Source organism: Varroa jacobsoni, unplaced genomic scaffold (assembly GCF_002532875.2).
Source record: "Varroa jacobsoni isolate VJ856 unplaced genomic scaffold, vjacob_1.0 scaffold_61, whole genome shotgun sequence".
Classification (NCBI taxonomy): Eukaryota; Metazoa; Arthropoda; class Arachnida; order Mesostigmata; family Varroidae; genus Varroa; species Varroa jacobsoni.
The window spans coordinates 282838-299752 of NW_019212963.1; the positions used below are offsets into that span (position 1 = coordinate 282838).

Sequence of the window (16915 nt, forward strand, 5' to 3'; positions counted from 1 at the left end):
TCTCTTCGGAGCTCTGACGCAAGCTTCAATCTAGTCTATGATTTAGTAAATCATTTTGATGTGGTCTGCTGATGATTGTTTAGAATGTTTACTTTGTGCTGAGAAGCATTTTAGCATGTAACTAGCTGTGGATAGTTGTTTGAATGGAAACAAACAAGTTCAGGATACTCCAAGCTCATCATCACCACTCATTAGGATACAAGTAAATTTTATCTAAATAAAAGGATTTTTTCCATCTTAGCTAAGCTTTTTATTTTATTTGTGACGGCTAGAACTACTGAGCGCTGTCACTTATTCAGTACGCAATAACGGGATACTAACGGTATAATAGGGGTTAATTAAAGCAGAGTCCCGCGAGCAGGAAGTGTCATTGCGTTGACGCTAATCAAAGTTCAATGGCAAGCCGAAATTGGGTATTTTACTAATTTGAAGGAAACTTTGAATTTTAGAAGGGGTACTGGACGCGAGATCCCACAGTGGTTGCAAATGGACTGCCTTCTTCATCTGCCGCCGCGCAATAGTTACTAACTTGTTAAACAAGATCATGAGTTTAATTTAAGTAATGATAGGACGCCTTAGCAACGCATAGCTTTTCCTCGAATCTGTTTTTAAGAACGTACCTAATGCAGTGTCCATATACGTACAAGATAGCTAAATAAATTTCTTTGAACTTCGTAAACTTGCGGTAGCAAGTTTGCATTTGTTTTTATAATCGTCGAGCTGACCAAGCGCACACGGATCATACTATAGGCAGCTTCCGTTACCTTGCCGGGCCTGTCGGTAATATGGTCATTGAATTGTGGCAAACACAGTTCGATAAATATCTGTCATTACAATCTTGTATAATTGTCTCTCTATTAAAATATATCTGTCAATAATTACATTAAGAGGTGCTTACATTTGCACCGAAATCAGTATTGACGCTAAAGGCACATTTATCGATATATAAAACATGGCTATGTTCCTCCTTCCTACATATTTTTATATAACATAGTATAGCGAGTTGTCATTATCGCGTTCAAAATTATACAAGGCCTTGCGCCTTCAGAGCTTTTCAACTGTCCTGCTTAAACGATTAGTAATTAGTACTTACTAAAGGAAAGCGATAAAATGTAAGGATCTAAGTATTCTGCTGAGCTGAGTAGTAAACCGGTTGGTTTCTAGAGATTTTAGCCCCGTGCAAAAAGCTTACGTAGATATAATTCTGCATACATAAATCTAGATGTAGCAGATTATGTCATGTAGCTGCGGATAGACATGACCGTGTCCTATTTTTATCGCTTACTCTAGTTTAATTTGTTGACAAATTTCAAAATAGAAAGAATGTAATTGAGTACCCTTACCATTGATTTGAAATATGTTACAAATTATTGTGACCAGACTAGGAATTAACATTTTTTTAGCTAGATACAGGCTTATTTGGTGCAAGAGTTTATTTTATATCAGCGATTGTTTCCTAAACAGAAATCTGGTCGGCTAAAGGGATTCCAAGAGAAGCAGACTCGCGAACGGAAGGCAAACGATACCCGCATACCATTCAATAATCTATTTGTTATGATTACCAACATCGGACGATGTCTAGCTACAGAAGGTTTCGTCAAGTTGGCATTTCCCCTTAAACCAAAGATACATCAGCCGGTTATACGGATGCTTCATAAAATCACTGTCGGCCGGGTCCCGATCCGGAAGGGGTATGAGGCGACGGAATTTACCGCGATTTATGTGTTCGTTGAAGGCTAATATAAGCGCCTCCTTTGTGTCGTCCTCCCAGCAGGTGGCACAAAGTGCGCAAAGTTCAGATGAACGGCAATTGCCATCACCAGCACAATCGGCCACACATTGTCCTGGATACACGACAAGGTCCTGATCGGACACGACCATCCCGGAGTGACCCTGATGGAATGATGAACGAGGAGTCGATATCCCGGTCACAGACAGCATATTATAGATGACTTGTTCGTACAGACGAGCATTTTGCTTGAAGTGTGCCGAACTCAGATTGGGGGACATGTTTGCCTCAAGCAGATGTACGTTTAGTTGGCTGTCAACCAGAAAATCAAAGCGGACCATCTCGAAGAAGGGCGTAGTCGATAAAAAGCGCCTCGAAGCTTTTTCAATGTCTCGTTGCTTTTCGAAATACACACTTGACACAGCTTCACGAATCTGATTCCAAATCTTATCAGGATTTAGACCACTCTGACGCAAGTGCATGTTTAAACTGTCTTTCATTGAAAACCTATGTTTTGTGAAGAACGCTTTCAGAGACGGTACTTCCCAAATAGGTAAATAGTTATCTCCTACCACGTATGTGTCCGGGTCGCGAGAAAGCTTATAGGACTTCGAACAAAAACGTAGCAGAATATCACCCTCGAAAATGTACACTCGGAGAGGCTTCACCGATGTCATGACCACATACACTCCTATGTCAAATTTGTGACCATCGATAAGTAGCGGATTTTTTATAAACTCTTGTACGAAGGTATCCTCAAGATGAAAATCGACCTCATCTGCAGTCTTGACCACTATACCGCGATGACTGTTTGATTTCTGTACCCAGAGAGTCTTCGGATTGTTCTTAGCGTAAGTAAGAAAGTCTTGTTTTTGGCGGGGTAATTTAAATGCAATGGGTATATGCTTCGTCGTGCTTCCTGTAGCCAGACTGACCTTATTGGTGATATACCCCGTTCCGGGGATATGATTGACCCTCTGGCCAGGCGTTAGATTATTAATTTCATAACCAAGATCGCCAAAGGGGTATTCATGAGACCATAGGACATCCCATTTGGAAGGTTTACGTGTCTCTACCCGATATCCAGCACGTTGGAACCCATCGATTACGTGACGGAGATGCCCGCTTTCAAGGCCCTTACCATGTAACCACGCAACTGGACTTGACCCACAGTGCTCTAATCCCGCGTAGCTGGCTGCCTGATTCACTGTGATATTCTTGATCTGTTTGAACTCGTCAATATTAATCGCGCGTATGTCAACATTAACATAGAGCAGTGTGATAGAGCAGGCAAATGTTAATGACAAAAGCGCCCAGACACCCTTCGGTACTTCGACGTGTACAAAGGGCTTGTTGTCTCTACCGAACGATAATCTCGACGTTGATGATCCAGTTCCGGAAGCCCTGGCGCCTGACGATGGCGTCATCGTTATGTCGTCATATATCGGCTCCTCGTCGCCTGGGAAGCGACGGCGCACGACCGTTGACACTGACATTCCGTTACCGCATAGGATAAAAGACGCTAAAACTTTTGGTGACCTACAACACCAGTTGTATTGGCAACGATTGTAATAACTGGTTTCCCAGTTGTAAAACACCGAACGCGGTTCACTTTTTGTCAACCTTACTCACCCGCTAAAGTCATATTAATAATTAAGTCGATACCGGTGTTTGGCAGTAGTAGGGCATATGGTATAAATTAACACGCGTTTCTCTAATGAGCACGTATGCGTTATAGTTTTTTACTCACTTTGTTTTTCGAAAAACACTGATAGCGCGTTACGTGCATGCTCGGTGTTACAGTCCGCTCGGTCCTACTACAAATCAGCGATATAGACCTCCGCGGCACGCACAGTCAGACAGTTAGTTATTTATGTGCATGTACATACGCTTCTCTCAGACTATGAGCATGCTGGTTGTATCTATGCTTTGTTAGTGCTAGCAGTTCGTCAGATGTTGACCTCGTGGGTGACACAAACTCGAAACCTCTAAATGCACGTCGCTATTCGAGCACAGGGCAACAGCCGGCCATAACTAAGTAATCTTTCACAAACGAACACCTCAGAAACTCTGTGTTCTCACTCCTTTGACGGCTGCTGCGCACTGCGGCCGTTCAACGGGCCGCTGTAGCAGCATCTACGTATAGTTTCCTTTCTCTGCATCACACAGTTGGGCAATGGAAGAGTCAGTCGAGCGACTGATTGACGGACGGACCGACCCGCCTACGGGCTGACGGCTGCAGTGGCCCTTTCCGATTTCGAGGGTGAGGGTCCCTTACAGCTGATCGACAGCGAAGAGAAGGTTTGGCTTGAAAGCAGTGGCAAGCGTTTTTCGGGGATATATTAGTAGGAAATATATTTGTGTGCTAATATTAGGAACACATTGTGGTTTAGGTTGAAACCTTGACATAGGCAGACTTCGTTTCGTGAGCCATGGGAGACAGCTGTCTGATGGAATTCCTAGCCACGTTATCGGGCGCAAAACTTAAAACATTGTGGGCTTCATAGACGTCTCCAAGGTTTTTTGTAATGGTGAAGTGGTAACGTGTTCACGCGCGAACTCCGGGACACGCGGGGTGGTATAAATTCAAAGCCGCTACGTGCTGGAAAAGACAAGTCGTTCAAGGTACTATTTACCTAAGGCACCAGTCGATGTGAAGATCAAAACACTTGTAATGGTTATAAGTTTTCTTCTTTAACTTCTGCAAGAAAACAGGATGGCTCTAACTATGGTCGTAGACGGTGGCATTCAAAAAATGGTTACGGCGTCGTGATGATATTTAATCAATGTTTCGATCATCTCATCTCATAAAAATGATGTGGAGAGGTAAAAATAAGATTCTGACATGTAAGTCCTCTATTCCATTGTGCTACTGTAGCCGAAGTGAAAGATAGGGAAAAGGTCATCCCTAGGTAAGACTAGTAGCTTTGGACTACGGAGTAACCCAGGGCGAGTAAAAATTAATATGCTAGTTTTCTAACAGAATTGTGCTCTATCCATTCATCAGAAAAAGAACTTTCTGCAATCTCATAAATACTCTTATCCCAATCGAATGTAGCTGGTAATCAATCATTTGTATTCAGCAAGTACTTGCATTATTTTGAACATTATATTTAATTGTCAATCAGTGATTACAGTAGCAGCAGTGATTACTCACATTACCAGTAGGATTAATCAAGTCTTTATTTTGTCATTTTATTAAGTTAGTAAATTGGAGAAGTCACATAAATAGTTGTCCTTTTACAACTATAATGTAAAGATCACCCCCAAACATTTCAGCTCTAACAACTATGATAAATTTAGTAGTACATCAAGAGCGTTTGGACGGCGAAAACTTCCCAGGTCTTTTCAATTCAGCAAACCGACGTCCATCAGTACCGTTTATGTAGATCTGTCATCCTCTGTCGGCAAACACCCCTGGATGACATAATATTTAATGTAGTGTAGGGTTTAGAGGAGACATATGGTGCCGTAGACGCAAATTACGAGTTTGTGGATCCCGGTAACGCTTGAACTGGCAAAAGCGGCTGATATGGTCTAGAGGCATTCCCCTAGACAGCAGTGGAATTCCTGATAAACAAGCATGTGTAAATCGTGAAAAGGCACCGGGCAGATACCGGATCAAGTCTCTGTTCAGAGTACCTCGTGCATACTTTGAGGGTATCCGACTAGTCCTTACGTCGAGCCCTGCGGACCGAGTATTTGGAGAAAACTGTGAATACCGTCCGCTTAGGTTTCTTCGAATGTATCTTTCAGATGCGATATCATTCCGGAGATCCCTCCCTGGTGAGAAGTGGCCTTCGTCGAGCGTGACTGAATCTCTGCTGAGAGTTCGTGCGTATCGTTTCGATACGATATCGTCCCAGAAGCCTGGTCCCATTGAAAAGGAAGTTTCACTTACCGCTTGTAGACTTGGACCTTCGTTCAGAGCTTGTTGTGCGTATGTTTCTGATGCGATATCATTCCAAAGGTCTTTCTTTGTTAAGGGACGGGTTTGGCTTGGTGCAAACCGAGTTGAGCCTCTGCCTAGTGTTCTTCGCGTGTATCTTTCAGACGCAAGGGTACCCTGAGGACCCTTCCATGCTGAGAATACATTTCGTGAACATGGAGTCCAAAGTCTTTCGGGATCTCCTTTTGCAAACCTGCGAGCTGCAAGCTTATTTTTCCCCGAGGTTTTTCGTGAGAACGGTGCCAAGGGCTTTCCCATAAATCTTCGTGATCTAAGGCTATCTGGATTATCTTTCCACGCCGACCGTGCAATTCGCGATAATGAAGTAGAAGGTTTTGCTATGTCTTTGTTCAAGAATCTACCAGATGCGAGCTCTCTTAGGGTACTCTTCGACGCTAAGGAGGCATCTCGCGGTGGGGTTGACCGTCCTCCAAAAGCTTTTCCTGTAAATTTCCTCGATTTAAGACTATCTATACCACTCCTCCCTGCCGAAAAGACATTTTGCAAAGATGAAGCTTCAAGTTTTCCTTTATAGGGACTTTCTGCGATTTTCTTAGGTGCGAGGTTACCCAAAGTATCCTTCCACGCTGAAAAAGCACTTCCCGAGAACCCGGTCAAGGGTGCTCCGGGGGCATTTTTCGCGCAACCTCCGGATGCAAATTTTCCTCGACGGTTCCACGTAGAGAAGGCATTTTGTGAGAACCCCGTCGAAGGTAGTCTGAAACTATTTCCCGTAAAGTTTTCTGATGCTAGGTTATCTCGGGAGTTCCGCGCGGAGAAAGAATTTCTGAAGGCTTGAGTGGATGGCATCGTTGTGCCTGATGGAAACGTGGTAGGCATTTGGGAAGGATAGAAAGGACTTAAGTAAGTAGGGGGTAGGTTGTCAGCACGCTGCATACACACACAGTCAGCCTCAGGGAATCTTACGGTTTCCGGCTGACTTGTGACACCCCATCCTACTGAGGATCTGTTGAGCTTCTTTAAGCCATCGTGGTCCAATTTAGTCGAGTAACCTCCTCGTGATGCTGGTTCCGCTTCGGTCAACAAGCAAGAGTTTTGTAACCAAGGTTGCATAAATGATGTATCAGCAAAAACGTTGTGTACTCCTGTGGGACACTGGCTGCATGAAGAGGGAAGCGTGATTCCAGGATGCGTTCGACGACTCTTGGCTCCGTTATATGTATCGTCCTCACAATTGAATTTGAGATTAATTGGGGGTCCGTTTGAATTGCCTATAGGCACCGAACATCGTAACTCGAAGAATTTGCCTTTAAAAGTTTCATTCATCATAGTTATATTTTCCAGGAAAACAGTTCTTTGAGCGGACCCTCCTCCGCTACGGAGGGTTAAATCGCCATTATCGGTCTTGGTTCCGTCAACGGTTCGCTTACAGTTGCTTTCCTCGTCACCGACTAGATTTTCGATACTTGGTTTCTTACAGTTTTCGAGACAACTGACGCAAAGGGTTAAATTCATTCCGCCCACGCTTTCATTCTTTTCAACCTTTAACACTAAACTCACATTCCTAAAATCGTCTTTGCTTTCCTGCACCACACCGGCCAGTTTAGTGGTACTCTTAGGAGTATCAATTTGATTACGGCGTTTTTCCTCTAACTGTACAATGCTGTCTTCACTGATAGATTTTTTTACTTTTCTCTTGGGTGTTCGACCAACATCGGGCTGCCCCAATAATCGGAAGGTGTCTTTCTTGCTTGATTGTTCAGGGCTGAACTTTGCCTTATCTATTTCACTACTCTCGCCCTGACCGGGCGACTTATCCGAAGCTGCAGAGATTTGCTTGTCCTTGATGGCAGTGTGAGAGCTACCGGAAAAACCCGAATCAGGCTCGGCTTCATCGAACAAACCCTGCACGTTGTGTCTTCTTTCATGGTTGTCATCTTGAACGCTTTTCTGAGCTTCCTGACCTATTTTACTGCTTTGGTTTTTTTGATTTCCCTGTCTGCCTGCACTCGCCCGATTACCCCGACTACTCCGACTTTCCCGATTGTCTCGACTACTCCGACTTTCCCGATTATCCCGACTACTTCGACTTCCCCGTTTGCTTCGACTTTCTTTAGTGCTTTGACGGCTGTCGGGCCACCATCGTGTACTTCTCCGGTCGCTAATAGAATGGCTTATCGATTGAGAGCCTTGACGTTTTTCTCGTCGTCTATTGCTATTGCCGCCATGCAAACCTGTACCACTCTCTTGAGTCTGAATTACTGGCCCTTCATTATTGAAGTCGTCATTGGTCAGATGTCGCATCGGACTAGCATAATAGCTTGCACCGTCGTCTACGCTGTTGAAATATGCTTTATCCTCAATGTCAGTATCTTGGCTAGGGTTATCGAAGCTCTTCATTGTTATCAAAATATTTGTGTTATCACGCTTATCTCGTTCACGTCCTCAAAACTATTGGACGGTTTCCTTTTGAAATGAGGCCTATAATCGATAAGCATATTTCACCTTCTACTACTATATAATTATGTGTCACTAGCTACCTTTGCTTACTGATATGAAGAAAAATATTTTTTTGTATATCTGTATGTAAGAATCACATGAACCTGGGTGGACCGAATACACGGTTTATAAGACTTTCATTAAAATCATTTTTAATACAATAAATTATATATACATATTATCGCTCCAAGCTGTTTACAGAAACGAGGGTGTTTTTTTATAGTACGCGGACTTTCTTAATCTCATACCTTTCAGGGTGTGAAGATTGTTTCGCCATTGGTTGACCCTCAATCTAGAATATTTTACAACTTTTCTTGAGTTCTATTAGATTCTACTAGGAACGTCGTGAACATGCTGTATATACATACACATATATAGCAAGCACGAGGTTTATATATGTATATATATATATGTCTATATGTAACATCGCACCTGACCTGCGCAACGTTAACTGGATGATAGCCTTTTTTCAGGTTAGTTTGGGCTAATTAGTCGTCTTCTTAAAGTTCGCCTTTTTTTTTGCAGGATTTCCTAGATGCACGTCTACAAGAAAATTGTATAGGCTAAGATGGGCTATTTTTAAATAGAATTTTTATTGGAAGAGTGTTTCTATTGGCAAAATGTTTCTGTTGGCCGAATGTTTACATGGATATCTATGTGGGGAGAGGAGGGAAGGGAGGTCGTTCTTGATACCGGTCGAAAAAAATCGATAAGCTTAATCGGAGCGCGATAGCTAAATCTTAATTCTAGGATCGAAAATGCCGCTTAAAAGGTAAAGATGAAAAAAAAAAAGGGGGAAAAATGGTATTCTATGTAAGGGTAGTTTTTCTTGACGCTTACCAATGAGTGACGACGAGTGAATACAAATGCAGCACCTATTTCTTTACGTACAATGGATACTTTTAAGACTGCTGAATGATAAAAGGTGCAATTGATCGTATTGGTTTTGTAACAATGGGGTTAAAACGTATCTCGAGTGATTATTTGAATGAATTTCTCAATGTCAATTGGTAAGTTCAATTTTAATAAAAAATTAACATCATGTTAAGTCTTTATTCATTGAAAGAATCTAAAATTCATTGAAAGAATCTAAAAAAAATAACGAAATTTGAACAATTTCAAGTTTTAGTGACATTTCTGAAAGAGAACAACTATATCAATCATATTTGTGTCATCATTCAATGTAACCACCTATTGAAGAAAAGATAAAAAAAAAAACCTCTAGGCCTTGGTGTTGTCCCATAAATCCATTAAACGAGACATTAATATGTCTCGTTTATTTGTATGCTAGGCCTTTACAAGCAAATACAACTTTTGAAGCGCGTGCCGTCAACAGAGGAAATTTCAGCTGTTAAATACTTTGTGAATGAAAACCAACGAATCATTCACGAAGAGGAATTACTTCAAAAGAAACAGTATATTCACGTTCCGAAATGAAGATTTATTAGTGAAGTTTTTGTCCTTCGAAGGCCACAACGCTGCGAAAATTCACTGAAAATTAGTAAATACGTTCGGCGAGGAGACTTTGAGCGAAAACACAGCACTATGTAAATAATGCAGCAATCATTTCAAGAACAGAGATTGGACTTCTAAAAACTGGCGATGAAGTAACAAAATGCTGGAACTCGCAGACCAAGAACACATAGTCGCAATTGAAGAGGCATACTACGAAAGCACAGCTTAGAGTCTACGGGCTGTGTCGGCCAAAGCTAGAATTATAAATGAGATACTTAAAATACGGCAATTCAGTTAAAATGGGTGGATTGACCGGTGGATTGACTTTTGGCCAGTTGTATATGGATGTGGTGTACTCCATGTGAAATTTGCGGAGCTCTAATCGACAAAAAACTTGCTTGGAGCATACGTTAACAACAGAAGAAGTATGGCTCAACTTCTGTTGCCAGCCAGATGCGGACAAGGCGAAATGATGGTATTGTTCTCGTGAGATAATCGAGCTGGACGACTATGCCGACTAGGATCTAAGGTAAAAACTCAATTCATATACATGTTTGACAGATTTTTTTTTAAAATAGAAAGCGTTTTTATAATGCGGAAATTTTGTTATTTGAGCAGGCCACTGAGTACGGCTACGCCGCACGACGATAACAAGCCTATTCGCATTTTTTACGGACTAATTGCTGTACATAGTCGCTATGTTACGTTTGCGTTTCAGCGCGCCTATGAAGCTATTGTTTTGGTGACATACAGAAGCCCTACAGTGTTTCTTGTATCGGCTGCTTCTCAAGTACTTTCTACATCTAGTTCCGCCATCGGAAACAATGTGGAGTGAAATGTCAGAAATTGATCGTATCATTCTTGGCCTCCGCCGATGCAGGCGTCGGGGTGAAACTTTGTGGCACAAGCTTGTTTATTTCACTCGACTGGACGACAAACTTAAATACGATACGATAAAAAAATAAATATAAAAAAGACACGATAAGCTAAAACCTGATGAACTAGTAGGTGGAGCCGATATCATAGATATTTGAAGGGATCAAATTAAGCTGTATGGCTATATTGAGATAGTTATTAGCTTAATCCGTAACGTATAGCTTCCTCTGTTAAGTTCTTTTTTTTTTTTTAATTACTTCTTCTTACTTTATTTGAATGTTGAAACTGAAATAGGCGCCGAAAGTCGACAGAATCGGCCCAACAAACAAAAAAAAAAAGCATATATTGTACCTGCCTTTTATAAAAAAAAAAAAAAATAAATAAATAAGGTAGGTTAAATTGTATCGTGCTTGTAGGATGTTCTACAAAATTGATACCTAAACTAATTTCATGTAAATACACAAACTGGGCCTTTAACAACAAAAAAGTGTGGCCGGCGCGGTGGTGTTTTTGGAGGAGATGAAGCACAAAAATTCATCCTGAACCAACAGCCCAGACGGATAACCTGATCTGTTCGCTGCGATTGATGAGGTCTTGAATTCATAGCAGTAAAAAATCACTATAATCCCGTTGGCTGGATTATAATGCCAAGGACTGATAAGATCTTCGGAGCATCGCATAACGGACGCTATGAGCGGTGCCGGGTTCAACCAGTAGTATTCTGTTGTCATCGTATTAAGTCCGTACCCGTAGTGGATAATGGAACAAACCAGTGGCCCATTTGTGAATTCCTTTTCGATCAAAAAATGTTGAAGATAGATGTAAAGACGTAACATAGATTTCGAGTTTTGAAGACTAGGGCCCATTGCTTCTTTTCCTATGAAAGGACCGCACTCGGACGGACGAGGTTAACTACCGAAAATGAGACGCGATAGACGAGAAACATTTGTTTAACGAACTAAAAAAAAACAAAAAAATGAACTATTAATTACTAATTTTATAAAGACTATAATTAGCGATCATGATTGTCAAAACTCGTTAGAAAGCTTGTTCGCAAAGCATTCGTTCTTGTTTACAGGTCACATAATACGAAGATAAACAGGATTTACGTTAGAATGATGCGCCTAGGAGGCCTTAAAAAAGGGTCGTTTCAAGACGAGATTTTGTTAACATCTGCAGCTTTTATGCAGAAGACAAAAAAGTGCCCATTTCTCTCGCGGAAAACACTTACCTGAAGCTACATTAAAATTATGAGAAACAATCTCAAAAAAAAAAAAAGGATTTTGCAAATAACCTATAAAATTGTTTTTGCATTACTTCAATACTCTAGCTAGTATAGTAATAATATCTATATTACATCATTTTTGCCCGTGGCTCGAAATGTTGTCAGATCGCTTCATGTGGCAATTGAGCACCAGTGAGAAAACATGAAGCGATCTGACAACATTTCGAGCCATGGGCAAAAATGATGCGAAAAAAATTAAGATATGCTAAATAAAAAGAGTGCCTGCTTCAACAATATTGACGACAATTATTGATCACAACAATAATTTTTTACTAAAAGGTGGTTACATTAAGTATATCAGTTCTAACTTAAGCCACACCTTCATCTCATAGTGTAGTCATAAACCTGATAAGACTATCTTCCGATAGAGCTTCAAACAATCGAATAAACTTCTACCCTTATAGCTATAGTACAACGGTAGCGTAATAACCAAAGTTCGGATCCGCTAGCAGCCGAAACAACATTCGATAAATATGGCCATGCCAGATACAAAAGCAGATCTTATTCCTTCCCAAGATGGGATGTCATTTAGAAAGCGGAACGTCCACATCATATACTGCCTAAACCTTTGAGAGCGGGTAAACGTTTTTTTTTTTTTTTTATTTTATAACGCATCTACTATGAGCCAAATGAATTTATATCTAACTAAGCAGATACAATCGGATCATGCGCACTTTATCCGAACTATTGTTGAGTGTAGAACAACAATATAACAACATGCGTATACATTACTTTGCTATAAGAGCGCCTTGTGTTAGATGTTATACCTGGCCATACACCATCCTGTAGTCTATGAGTTATTATAATGATGCAGGGTTTCTTTATATTACTGATCCGTTGGCACGGGGTGCGTCCAAATGATTCTTGCCCTCGACCACAGCGTGTGTGTTGGCGGGTCGTAGGTCCTTTTAGCATTTTTAGTTTATAGAGCATATCGCATAGCGGCAAGTCGGCTTTAATGTCTGGTACGGGATGCCCCCGGTGGCTAGATCGGCCTTAACTGATACAAATAAAAACAAACAGGAATAGTTCGTTTGGCGATTTGAAAGCGTGCTTAAGCGAATAATGTCTGCAAATCGACGGTAACAACAAACTTTTTGCCACCTAGCGCCCATTTACGAAAATAAATGCGACTGTGAACAAATGCCCCGGGAAACCCTCATACATTTCCTTGTACACACATCGTTGTTTACATACATTTTTCTATATCAGCAGTTATCAGGCTATATATGTCGCACCCAAACTTAAACTAACAAGCGACTTGTCTTGACTATGAGCCCATATTATCCTCCTTTCAACTAAGTGCTTTAAAATGGTAAGCCTCCTCTTTCTTTCCCGCTCTCCGCGATGAGAGCTCGGTGATTTGTCTAGTCATTAATTTTATCCAAACTAAATATACAAATTCTACCTGGGTCGCCCGATTAGGGATGCTCTTTTTGAACGTTAACCTTCATTTTTTCGAAAAAAAACGTATTGCAATCAATACGTTAAAACATTTGTAAACTTGTTTCTCTGGCGCCCGATCGACCATCGGATTCACAGCTCCTCATTAACCCTGTCCTTGCTTCCTGAGCGATTTCCAGCTCTTGCTGCACATCGTGTACTAGTAATAAAAACTGAAGGTGTTAAACAGTCGTCGATCATTGTATCGGCCTTGGGATTGATCAAGGTTGCCTTCTGTTTTTGCAGTGAACCTGAAAAGGTGCGTTAAGCATTACCGCAGCAGACACGAAAAGTAATATTGGGGCGGACGTAGAGGTAAGGGCGTGCTTCGGAGTTGTGCAACTTCTTTAATTTCGAAAAATTAACAGTACAGTAAACAGGGCAAAGGAAACAAACCTGCGTCATATATTTACATTCGTAGAGAGCCGATCTGAGAAGACTCGGTTGACTGCTTAGTGTGGCCGACATTATAGCGCTGCTGGAACCTTAATATCCAGTAGCAACGGGGCTTCTCAGATCGAGCCTTGCAAACGTCGCGGACAAATCTAAGCATAACTGTAGAGGGAAAAGTCCGTGCGGATATTTTCCACTAAGTGAAACGTGCATATATCGAACTCGAGAAGAAAGGTAAACATCGTCCACTGCAGGCTTTGAGGGCAAATTTTGGTAGGGACGTAAAACAGTACTTGTCTAAGTGTAACGCTAGTGTTCGACGGAGCTTCCGATAGAATTTCAGTACGTGATCCGATAATTCCTTTCGTCTGTTTCATATAATACGTTGTAATTGACGGGGCGTCTATAACCTAACTAATGAAAGATACTTGAGGTCCTTGAAGTGACGTTTCATGCGTCGTAGCTTTTAGCAGCGAACGAATACCCGCATGACTGGCACGGAAGTTCAAGTGTTCGGCAATTGTCTGGACCCCCATGTCATCTAAATGCGGCATCAAAATCGTACGAGGCTTCGTCTAAATGACCTTGGCCTAGCATGTTTCTGCAAAAACGCACAGAATACTTTTGTAGTTAGTTAGGGGTCATGCATTGGAATAGCAGCTTACGAGAGCACAGAGTATATGACTATTATCTTCCCTAATAGAGGATAATTTGATCTATAGCTGAATTGCAGTCTCCAGATTGTGCAGAATTCGCTGCCGACACCCTGCCCGCTAAAGCAACACTTTGCCCGAACCGTCTATTTGGAAAATGATTACTACATTATTTCTCGGTAATAATAACGATATCATTTCTATATGTTCCTACATAAAGGCGACGTACCAACCGAGCGTGTGCAACTACTTGCTCCTTTCGAAGAGAACCAAAATGAGCAGTTATAAAAGTTTTTGTCTTAAGCAGACAAACGGGATCGGGTAATCGAGTTGCTTCTTCTAGGCCATCCCTTGCCTTTATGACTCGACTTGGCTTGGCTTGGCTTGGCTTTTCTGGCTTCGTTACACATCGAATTATCCTGCTCACAATGAAAGATGTCCTTGGACTCCCTCTCAGATTGTAGTCCTACAGGCTGGAATTGCTATGATCAGCCCTTGATGGTAATAATGGCTGCTGTCTTATCGCCTTCTCCAGTTGAGAATCCTTTATATCAGTAGTAAGACTGTGACATCTGTTTGAACTAATTCGATGTAATAACGATAACCAATAATAATGCCATATAGTCTATAATATCGATTGTGGTAAAGGTTTCTGTCAAAAGAGGCTCACCTCTGCTTGCCGAGAGTACTAATATATATTCATAAGTAGTTGTAAGAAATATCTCCCACAAACAGTAGGTAATAACTACATACTATTTCTCATAAGGACCACATTAATAAAATATAACGTCATATTGACTAACCTTATCCTTTTAAGGTTGGCTATATGGGGCCTGGATGGCATGCGCTGACGACCGCTGACGAATCTGCCTAATACAGAGAGCCGTTCTGCTTATGTCTCAATGCGAAACATTTGCTAATTGTAGCTTGAATAGTTCCACTGTAAATAGCGTTTAAGCCTGCGACGTGTCATTTTTACGGGATTATCTAGACTTGAAAGCAGGATGACCACTTATAATGAATATATTGGACACATAATATATAACCGAATTCTTTTTTTTTTTTTTTTATATATAGATCGGCTCTATTTACAAACGCGTAATTCTTTAAAATAGCTATAGAATTTTATCATTCAGTTTGTTTGAGAGGTCCGCTATGTCTTCGTCCTCTGGATAATTTCCCTCTTCCTTGCCATACATTATATTTGACCTTTCACCCTAAACAATTCGATTCACGTTAAACCTACCGATGCTTCTCGAATATTTATCCCGGTCGTATAACCAATCCTTTCAAATACTATTGTCTTCCTAATTAAACGCAGATCTTCAGCTGCGTAAAGTCCAATGATGATGGGGTAACGCTTAGATGCGTGAACTTACAAGCGGCCAAATTAGCCGCTAGTGGCAAGTTGTGTCACCTAGCTTGCTATTTTATTATAACTATGATTATTGAATTTTGAGTTCTACACATTTGCATGTATTCCCCTGTGAAGCTCTTGCAATTTTACTACTAGTTAAGGAACACTTAATACTGGATCTTCAGATACGGCCGTGGTAGGTTGGCCTACTTGCCTGCCAGCGTCACTCATCAAACATCGTTCCAATTTGCTTCTAAGTGTTTTCAATCTACCTGATAAAAAGCTATTTTCCATTCTACTCAAATCTAAATACCGCTACACCGTGTAGCTGCTGGAGCAATTTTCTTTTTTCACTAAGAAAATATCTTATTTTCTCAGATTTTTATAGGTGCATAGTTTTTATAGGTTTAGCTTTTGCACGATAACGAATACAAACCTTATAAAGGCGTAAAGTGGAATAACCGGCTTGAGTCTATTCAGTTTGAGTTTCATCCAAAGACGAACCAACGACGTTTTATGTAGTACGCCTTAGTACGCGTAATACGATGGCGAGAGTGTCCCGTAGACGTCTGATCTAATTTATTGCGCTAGATATAGACAGTGAAGCCGCACGACTGATTTGGCCGTTGGTCTGGCCAGATGATTCTGTGTAAGCTACTATTTGTCAGACCCTTTCGAGCGTACCCTTTCGAGTAACGACTTCTGGTGAGAGTTGTAAGCTGAACTATCCAAATCATAAAGAAAAATCCAAATATTCGATGGCCAAGGAGCTCAAACTTAATTCGAAAAGCTGATAAACACGTGGTAACTGCAAGTCTCAATGTAGACATTTCCTCGAAACCCATCGGACACACAAATTGTGTCAATTGATTGTCACGGCTTTTCCTTGTAAAAAGCAACAAAGCAATCTTTTTTTAAGTTTTACACGAGGAACATGATTTATGAGGAACCTAAAACTCGACTGCCGACAGACCGATTCTACTTCGCGGCACATTGTTACAAAAACTACATTTAACTTGCAGAAGTTACATTAATAGCCATTACAGCGGAACTGCCATCGATTTCACGAAGAAAGCCTTAGTAGTTGATTAGACTAATATGTCCCACATTGGGCATTGGGCATTGGGCATCGTAGCCGTGATACTTTACGTCCCATCGAACTGTTTCCTGATTCTTGTTCACGGAGCTCTCGGAAGAAAAGTAGTAGAACAGCTTCTCAGCTTATTATGATGTAAATGCGTTATTGTCGACTATATATATGTACGTAATGGTTACTTAAAGGAAAATTATAGTATTGCATGAATAGTTTTGCTTT

At 41.1% G+C, this 16915-nt stretch overlaps 1 protein-coding gene and 1 long non-coding RNA gene across 3 annotated transcripts; one reads left to right on the top strand and one right to left on the bottom strand.

Annotated features, from left to right (window-relative positions):
• Window positions 1-226: 226 nt before the first annotated feature.
• TTLL15 (tubulin tyrosine ligase-like 15) lies at window positions 227-3902 on the bottom strand. Its single transcript, XM_022834954.2, has one exon. It carries the CDS (start codon window positions 3223-3225, stop codon window positions 1579-1581), a length of 1647 nt encoding a protein of 548 aa, XP_022690689.1. The 5' UTR covers window positions 3226-3902; the 3' UTR covers window positions 227-1578.
• Window positions 3903-4050: 148 nt separating this feature from the next.
• Window positions 4051-11990, top strand: LOC111261222 (uncharacterized). 2 transcript variants are annotated; one of them, XR_002680853.2, is made up of 3 exons: window positions 4051-4576; window positions 9430-10122; window positions 10312-11990. It is a non-coding gene; the product is annotated as an uncharacterized LOC111261222 (long non-coding RNA). The 2 variants fall into 2 exon arrangements; XR_002680854.2 differs by having other exon boundaries at window positions 4051-4555.
• Window positions 11991-16915: the final 4925 nt, after the last annotated feature.

Excerpts from the sequence above, each read along its gene's own strand:
- TTLL15 (XM_022834954.2), bottom strand. The coding sequence starts at position 3,225 with ATGTCAGTGTCAACGGTCGTGCGCCGTCGCTTCCCAGGCGACGAGGAG.